At 44.2% G+C, this 9,497-nt stretch overlaps 1 protein-coding gene across 1 annotated transcript; it reads left to right on the forward strand.

The window, feature by feature from the left end:
* The first annotated feature begins 2,054 nt into the window (after positions 1-2,054).
* mrpl16 (mitochondrial ribosomal protein L16) lies at positions 2,055-8,218 on the forward strand. The gene is made up of 4 exons (XM_072251942.1): positions 2,055-2,159; positions 2,902-2,973; positions 6,540-6,688; positions 7,697-8,218. Exons 1-4 carry the CDS (start codon positions 2,102-2,104, stop codon positions 8,180-8,182), a joined length of 765 nt encoding a protein of 254 aa, XP_072108043.1. The 5' UTR covers positions 2,055-2,101; the 3' UTR covers positions 8,183-8,218.
* Positions 8,219-9,497: the final 1,279 nt, after the last annotated feature.

Here is a 9,497-nt window from a genome sequence, read left to right on the forward strand (position 1 = left end):
ACAGACTGTCCATACATGGCCTCTCGCATCCAGTTTGGAAGGCCTCGCAGAAACTGGTTGCACTAAAGTTTCATATGGCACAGTCTTACAAAGGACAGCGTGATTGGCCTACAGTTTGTGGGGACTGCCAGCGGGCAGAAATTAGCCATCATGTTCAGGCATCATTGGCGCCTTTTGAGGTCCCTGAGCAATGGTTCGACCAAGTCAAAGTGGATCTTGTTGGTCCTTATCCCTGTCCTGTGGTTTCATTCACCTTCTTACCATGGAGGCCTGTACCACCAGGTGGCCAGAGGTCATGCCTGTAGCATCGACGATGGCCGCAGAGGTGGCTCATGCATTCATCAGCACCTGAGTTGCTTGGTTTGGCACCCCACCTGATATTTCCTCTGGCCGCAGTCCCCAGTTCATTTCCAGCCCCTGGGCTGCAATGGACCAGAACCTCAGTGTTAGGCTACATCACACCACAGCGTATCACCCACAGAACAGCGGCCTAAGTGAGTGGTTTCACCTCTCCTGTAAGGCTGCTCTGAGGGCTTCTCTGGCTGATGAGTGTTGACATGAACATCTCCCATGTGTCCTGCTGGGGCTCAGAACAGCTCCAAAAGAGGACCTGCAGTTGTCCGTGGCTGAGTTGGTGTACAGGTAGATGATACAAGTGCCAGGTGATTTCATTCCTGGTCGGCCTCTCAACAGCATTCCACCCTCCTCAGCAAATTCAATTCCTTTTCACCTATTCCTACCTCCATCACCGGCCCCTGCTGACCCACGTTCCACCTTGTTTGTTTTCGTCTGCCATGATGCACACCAACATTCGCTTAGACCCCCTTTCGCATTTTGGAATGTAGAGAAAAGACTTTTATCATAAATAAGAGGGGTAAACCTGAATGTACTTTGGGAGGCCCCCCCAAGATTTGGAGTATTCCTTTGCCATGTCCCTGGCATTAGAACATGACCTTGAGTGTGTCACGCACCTGTGGGGTAGCCACAGACACCTGCTGATCCTCCACCCCTGGAACGTAGCACCCGAGCCAGGCAGCTCGTCCGAGCTCCAGACAGGCTCACGAGGCCGGTTTTAGTGAATTCTGGGGCGGGGGCTGCTGTGTAGGATAATGTAAATGGGAGATACGTACCTGATTCACCTTTAAGAGGCTGGTCTGATGTGATGACATTGTAATGTTAGGATTTTTGGCACAATTTTGTGTTTAGGTTTTGGAGTTCAGTAATATGTGTTGTGGGTTTTATTAATATAAAACACCTCACTTGAATTTATTTGCGAAAACCTGCAGAATATGGAAGTAAAGGCGGTGGAGAATTAAGGAGGGAAGAAGGGACGAAGTCACATCCAGGCCAGGACCACCAGACTCAAAAACAGTTACCCTACCGAAGCAGTAAGGCCGATCAACACCTCTGCCCACCAACTCCACCACTACTTTATTATTTCCTGTCAGTCACTTTATGCACAGCCTAGTATCACTTTATAAACATGTAATAATTCTATGTATATAAGCTACCGAGTGTGATTATAGTTTTGTGTTTTTTTATTCTTATTGTGTTCTTTGTCTTTTGTGGGTTTTTTGTGCTGCATTAGGTCTAGAACAACAATTATTTAGTCCTCCTTTGCACTTGTGTACAGGAAATGACATCAAACAATCTTGAATCTTGAATGAGTATTTGTCTAGGTCTTCACTCGTTGAGTTTAGAAGAATGGGGGGGGGGTGGATCTCATTGAAAACTGCTGAATCCTGAAAAGATCAAGATAGAGTCGATTTAGGTACGATGCTTCCTATAGTGGGAGAGCCTAAGGTCAGAGGGCACAGCCTCAGAATACAGGGACATCCCTTTAGAGCAGAGGAGAGGAGGAATTTCTTTAGCCAAAGCGTGGTGAATCTGTGGAACTAATTCCCACAGACGACTGTGGACGCCAATTTGGCTCCTATGTCTTATGGTCTTAAATAGATAGATAGATAGGGAGATAGATAGAGATAAATCAATCAGGACGTGAATCTGATCAATGACAGGGCTTATAGCGCAAGCGGAACCTTTGTGCTGAGGCTGCGGGTGTGTGGGGAAACGGTTGAGTGTGACCACCTTGTCCGTCGCTATGGCGCTGCTAATGGTGCTGCGCCGGGTCGGTTTCTGTCCGTGGGAGGGCGAGGCAGGTGGGTACCGAGCCGGAGGTGGGTGCGCGGAGATAAACTAAACCGGTGTATGCGTGGGAGGGGGAACGTGGACATTCTACTGGGCTGAATCTTGTGTTCAGGCCAGTGATTTTGCTCCAAGGTTACATCCGGCTGATGGTCCTGTTTTGGGAACGGGCGTTACTATTGCCCCAGCCTTGGACCCGTCCCCTTGGTCGGAGTGATTTCGCTGTGGTGAGGGCGAACCAAGCGCATGGCCAAGAGCAGCAGAGTAATTCCCAGGCCTTATTGTGCAGATTGCAACTTTGAATCAGGACCGTGGTTCCTCTGTAAATTGGTTGAGGGTGTTACCTGTCAGACCTGCCTTCTATCTACGCTGCATAGTACTGTGCATATACCTGAAGGGTAATATATGTTTAACTGATATTTTTCCTGTATGCGCAGAAAGACTGAATTCACGTAGGCTTAGAGAATCAAGAGCTAGAGGTCTTGATTTAAGGTGACAAGAGGAGACATTTAGTGGAAAACCAAGGGGCAAATTGTATTATGGAATAATCTAGTGGAAGTGGTTGAGGCAAGTATATTAACCGCACTTAAAAGTTAATTGACAGGTTAGTGGATAGGAAAGGCACTGAGAGATCTGAGCCAAAAATGGGCAAATAGGACTGACTTCGATGGAATTTGGTTGGCTTTGAATGGTTAGGGGAAAGAGTCTGTTTCTGTATTGTATAACTCTGTATAATGACAGCCATCTTCTTTACAGGCCAATATCAGAAGATTGCAAAAGTTTTCCCAGTTGGGCTAAAGACCTATGAGCTTCCTCCCAGTTACGATGGTGAGTTAGAATAAACTTTTACTCTCCCATTCATCCTGATGCCTATCCATAAGACATGGGGACAGGATTAGGCTGTTTGGTCCATCAAGTCTTCTCTGCCATTCCGTCGTGACTGATTTATTTTCCCTTTTAATCGCATATTCCTGCCCTGTAGCCTTTGATGCCTTGCTGATCGAGAATCAATCAATTCCTGCTTTAAGTATGCCCAATGACTTGGCCTCCACAGCCACCTATGGCAATGATTTCCACAAATTCACCACCCTCTGAACAAAGATATTTCTCATCTCTGTTTAAAATGGGTGTTTTTCTATTCTGAGCCTGTGACCTGTGGACCTACACTCGCCAACTATTGAAAATATCCTTGCTCTCTCCATTCTATCTAGGCCTTTCAATATTCAGAAGCTTTCAATGAGAACCACGTTCCCCCCACCCCACCCCACCCCCAATCTTCTAACCTCCAGCGAGCACAGGCCCAGAACCATCAATGCTCCTCCTATGTTAGCCCTTTCATACCCAGGATCATTCTGGTAAATAACTGCAGGACCCTCCCCAATACCAGCATACCCTTTCTTGAGTATGAGAACCAAAACTGCTCACAATACTTCAAATGTGGTCTAAGCAATGCCTTATAAAGCCTCAGCATTATATCCTTGCCTTTGTATTCAAACCTTCTCAAAATGAATGCTAACATTGTATTTGCCAGCCTTACCACCAGCTCAACTTGCACGTTAACCCTTAGGAATCTTGCACTGAGACTCTCCAGTCTCTTTGTACCTCTGGTTTCTGAATTCGCTCCCCATTTAGAAAATTGTCTACGCCTTTATTCCTTCTAAAAAAGTGCACGAATTTACACTTCCCTAAACTTATTTAACCTGCTATTTGTTTGCCCAGTCTCCTAATCTGTCAAGGTTTTCTTCCTGCCCTCTTTGTATCATTTGCAAACTTGGTCACAAAGCCATCATTTCCATCATCCAGATTAATTAACATATAATGTGAAAGTAGCGAGCCCGACACCAAGCCTGTGGAACACCATGAGTTACTGGCAGCCAACCAGAAAAGGTCCCTTTTATTCATGCTCTTTGCTTTGTGCAGTTGGCCAATCTTCTGTCCTTTAGTACCATGGACTGTTATTTGTTTAGCCGCCTCCGGTGCAGCAGCTTGGCAAAGATCTTCTGAAATTCAAGTAAGCAACGTCACTGGCTCTCCTTTATCTATTCTGTTGCCCTCACGATGCGTGTGTACGAAGCTAGGGAGTTAAACACCTTCTCAAAAATCACCCAAGCTGGAAGCTTTCTTCAGGGATTTTAATGAGAAAACTTATTGAAGCTGCAGAAAGTGAAGTAAAATACTTATTAGATTCAATATAGAATCATCACACGCCTGAATATAATAATACTATTGATTTTTCTGACGATCATAATCAAACAAGGTAACACACACATGCAACATTCTTTAGCTATGCTGTGGGTTGGAGTGACCTCGTGGCACAATAGTTTAATTGTGATGAAGGATAAATATAATGCTTCCTCTGAAGTACATCTAAATGTTTACCAGTATTAAGAAAGCTTAAGACACACAGGTTTTGCTGTTTCAAGGTCAGATGAAAGGTGGATGGAGATGTATTGTTCTTCTATTGTGTTTGCTCCAAGTGTCATGTGAAAAGTGGGGTTGTGGCCTGTCGGTGTCAGGGATGCTTGAATGGGATGGACTGGGGTGTGGAGGCGAGGCAGGGGATTGCGTGAAGGAATGTGGGATCAGATAAGGGTCACCATTGTGTGCAGCTAAAGGCTGAGCAATCATCGGGGGGGTGGGGGGGGGGTCAGGTGGGATCGGAGCCGAGCCCTGAGAAGGCAATCAGTGACGTGACATGGGAGGCCCAGGATGGATGTGTTGGTAAGGACCAAGTGTTGCCTCTGCAGTCTGGGTCCTATGTGCAGCTCTAGCTCAGGATAAAATGCACAGCAAGCTGTTCACTGGCGCAGAGCCATGGAAATGGAACACAGTTGACTCTCACACTGTGTGTCAGGACTCTACTGTATTTGGGTAGGGAGTCCAGAACTAGAGTGCAGAGGGGAAAGGTGAAAGGGGAGAGATCCAAGGGGTACACTTTTCCACACTATACGTGGTGGTGGTTATTTGGATCAAGATGCCAGAGGAGGTGGTGGACACAGTGATAATTACAACAGTTAGAAAGTGTTTTCGCAAATCTGAGGATGGGACGGACCTATTGCCAGCAAATGGGCGAGTGTAGATAGGCATCATAGTTGGCATGGACCTGTTTCTGTGCTATACCATCCTATGGTTCTACTTGGAAAACGAGTTTCAGGCTCTGTATAACCAACAGGCTAGCTGCAAATTTTTGCTAAAGTGCGTGTATGGTTTTGGTCACCATACCGTGCCACAGGAAGAATGTGGCAATGTGAATGAAGCAGAGGAAATTTACAATTATGTAGTAAGGGTTTGGACAATTACAACTATGGCTTTATGAGACCAAGCAGACGTTTAACCTGGTCATGCATAACACTGAGGAGATGAAAGGGCTGGATGGATAGATTGTTGATTCCAAAGGAAGTTACAGTGTCACAGTAGCATTACAAGTGCACACATATACAAATGTTCAAAGTGAAGTAAGAAAGAAGAAAAAAATAAGTTACCTCAATCAATCTAACAGGAGGGGGTCATCACTTCCCCTGCAAGAGAAAGGGTATAGATTTGAGTAAATTTTAAAAATTAGACAAGAGCTGATGGGGAAAAGAATTCATCCAATGATAATATCCAAACATTTGAGGCTATTCTACACTTCTTGCCAAATTTGAATACAATTAAATGTAGCCCACTTCTGTTTCAAAGGAAGAATTTACCTTTATATAGTTCAAAATTTTCCAAAGCACTTCATAGCCAATGTCAAAATTGGTGTGGTCTAGGAACTAAGAGATCAATGCATGGTCAAGGGTTGTCACCTTGTGGATGAAATATTAAACCAACTTAATAGTGGGGGAGTTGTCTGACAACTTGTCCCATGTGGTCAAGGTAACAACATGTCATTACATCGTAAACATGAGGAATTCTGCAGATGCTGGAAATTCAAGCAACACACATCAAAGTTGCTGGTGAATGCAGCAGGCCAGGCAGCATCTCTAGGAAGAGGTACAGTCGACGTTTCGGGCTGAGACCCGTCAGGCCTGCTGCGTTCACCAGCAACTTTGATGTGTGTTGCAGGTCATTAGATCTATTGCATTGTGTGGATGATATGAGTTCAAAATTGCCCGTATATTCTAGCTACATGCAAAAGCTTTTCATTGGCTGTGAAGTGTTTTGGAACATTATGAGCAATGCAATATAAATGTATATTCTGCCTTTGAAATAGAAGTGGGTTGCATGTAACTGTATTCAAGTTTGCCAAGAAGATAGATCTGTTCTTAAGATGACATCCATAATTACTTATGAACCTTGAAATAATGGTTACAGTGTTGTTAACGGTATTAGCTGCTGAATATGGACTTCGGCAGGGATGACAAAACTGCCCGAGCAATCTCTTTGACACCTGTGGGGTTTATTTTCCTCAGATGTGATTATTCCTGAGAAGCCAAAGCTGAAATTCTTAAATAAGATCCCAAACTACAAGAAGCCCAGGCGCTGGATGAAAAGGCTGGGCGATATCCGTGGGGCAGCAACACGGGCCAATAAAATTGTCTGGGGACAGTATGCCATTGTGGTAGGTTTCTCAATATCCTATGCTGTTGAAACTCTGGCTGCTTTGTGGAGTTGAATGTGCAAATACAATCTGGTTTGATTACTCCCATGCAGACTTCTTGCCCAGGTGCATTATGAAGTCAGTGGTGGGTGTGCAGAAGATCTCACAGGTGGAAGCATGTTTTCCAAAACATGTTAACACTTGAATGGGTCGCTCCAAACCAGACCATGGTAGGTCTTTGGTTATCATTTCCTTTACTGCTTCTAGTCTGAATGGAGACATGGGAACTCAGATGTGCTAGTAGAGCAGTATGAGAGGGAGCAATGCTGTCACCAAAGAGAGAATGGAGTGCCACCTGGTTTGTGAAGGTCCAAGCAGAAATCCAGAGCACAGATGAAGAAGTATAGACTTGTAATTCTAGACCAAGCTGCATATGTGAAATACAGTGCAAACTTGATGCAATGTGAGTTTTGAGAATAACTTTAACGCTGGTTATAGGTGAAACTAACATTCATCTGATATCTGCTTTTGACATGATAGTACGACATATAAGGGAACACAAGTAGTCATTGGCAGATGGTAGAGCTCCAGTCCTGGCACCTGATTGCTATCTCTCTGAAGTTTCTGACTTTTAGGTCCTTCGATGGGAGGGGTATGGAGGCCTGTGGATTGACGGGACGAAGCAGAACGTTGTTGCAGCATGGACTAGATGGGCTGAAGTGCCCTTTGACTCAGAAATGTAACAATTCATATTATGTTGAGATTGTTAATACTGAAATCCACACGTAAATAATATAACAAAATAATATAAATAACATAGCAGATTTAATATTTCAGGACGAAAAAGAAATGGCCCTAATCATGGTTCCAAATATGAGACAAAGCAAAAATATTGTCAAAAGTCAATTGTTTTGCCAATGCTCTTTCTAATGTGACTACTTATTAATCTGCCTCATCTTCTCGCCCTTTCCATTCCCTTCCCTTCCCCTCCCGCAACCTGTCCCTTTTTCACTTTTTCTCCATCTTCAGGCACTTGGAGGTGGCTACCTGCACTGGGGCCACTTTGAAATGATGCGGCTCACCATTAACCGGCGAATGGATGCCAAAACCATGTTTGCACGCTGGCGTGTGAATGCCCCCTATAAACCCATCACACGTAAAGGACTAGGACAGAGGATGGGTGGTGGGAAAGGGGCTATTGACCATTATGTCACTCCTGTCAAGTATGGCCGGGTAATTATGGAGCTTGGGGGGAAATGTGCTTTAAAGGAGGTGGAGCCCTTCCTGTCAGAAGTTGCCAAAAAACTGCCATTTCCTGCCAAGGTTTTTAGCAAGGAATCACTGGAGGAGATGGTCAAGGAAGAGGAGCAGAAAGCTGAAAACAACCAGAATCCCTGGACTTTTCAAAGGATTGCATCTATGAACATGATGGGTATTCGCAAAGTGTTGAGTCCATTTGATTTAAAGTACCATGGCAAGTTTAGTGGGAAGTTTCGTGTTCCTGGTCGTGTGTGAAAACTAATAAATCTGGCAAAGTGGTCTTTGTATTGATCTGTTTTCTGATTGAATGATTGAATCTAATTTAATATCTCACCTGCAAAACTTTAAAAAAAAACACAATGATTGCAGCTTCGGAGTAAAAGACTTGTCGAAATGACAAGGCTGGAGATGCAATTTACTATCACCAACCTTGCAATTCAGCTCATTAAATAAGTGTGTGTGTGGAGAGCAATTCCATTATTCCCAATGTCACTCCTTATTTCCCTGTATCCCTGCAATTTAGTCTCTCACATGTCCAGCAACTATTTCTTTATTCTCTTTGCCACTAACCTGAATTAACTGCCTCTTGATTCTCTTTTTCACCAACTTCTGGATCCTCTACTTCCTAACCAGAAAACCTCAGTCTGTGTGAATCGGAACTAACATCTTGACAATGCTAACAATGAACACTGGCAGTCCACAGGGATGTGTGCTTAGCCCCCTGCTTTATTGTCTCTACACCTATGACTGTGGTTAGGCATAGCTCAAACAGCATCTATAAATTTGCTGATGATACAACCATTGTTGGCAGAATTTCAGATGGTGACAAAAGGGTGTACAGGAGCGAGATATACCAGTTAGTTGAGTGGTGTCCCAGCAACAAGCTTGCACTCGACAAGACCAAAGAGCTGATTGTGGACTTCAGAAAGAGTAAGATGAGGGAACACAAACCAATCCTCATAAAGGGATCAGAAGTGGAGAGAGTGAGCAATTTCAAGTTTCTAGGTATGTATATCTTTGAGGAGTTAACCTGGATGCGACATATTGGTGCAGCTATAAGAAGATAAAACAACAGCTATATTAGGAGTTTGAGGAAATTTGGTTTGTCAACTAAAACTCAAACTTCTACAAGTACCTTGGATAGCTTTCTGACTGGCTGCATCACCATCTGATAGGTGGGGGTGAGGAGACACTACTGCTCAAGATTGAAGTAAGTTGCAGAAACTTGTAAGGTTAGTCAGCTCTGTCATGGGTATCAGCCTCCGTAGGTAGTCACCATGAGGTCTTCAAGGAAGGCAGCGTCCATCATTAGGGATCCCCACCACCCAGTGCATGCTTTTATCACACTTGCTGTTGGGAAGGAGGTACAGACGCCTGAAGGCACAAACTCAGTGATTCAGGAACAGCCTCTTCACCTCTGCCATCTGGTGAACACATGAACACTACCTCTCTACGTTTTTATTTCTGTTACTTTGCACTACGTACTTATAATAGACATGCTAAATGTAACTCAATGTTTTTCTCTATACTTATCATGTATTTCATTGTACTGCTGCCATAAAGCTAACGA

The sequence above is a fragment of the Mobula birostris genome, chromosome 3 (genome assembly GCF_030028105.1).
Source record: "Mobula birostris isolate sMobBir1 chromosome 3, sMobBir1.hap1, whole genome shotgun sequence".
NCBI lineage: Eukaryota > Metazoa > Chordata > Chondrichthyes > Myliobatiformes > Myliobatidae > Mobula > Mobula birostris.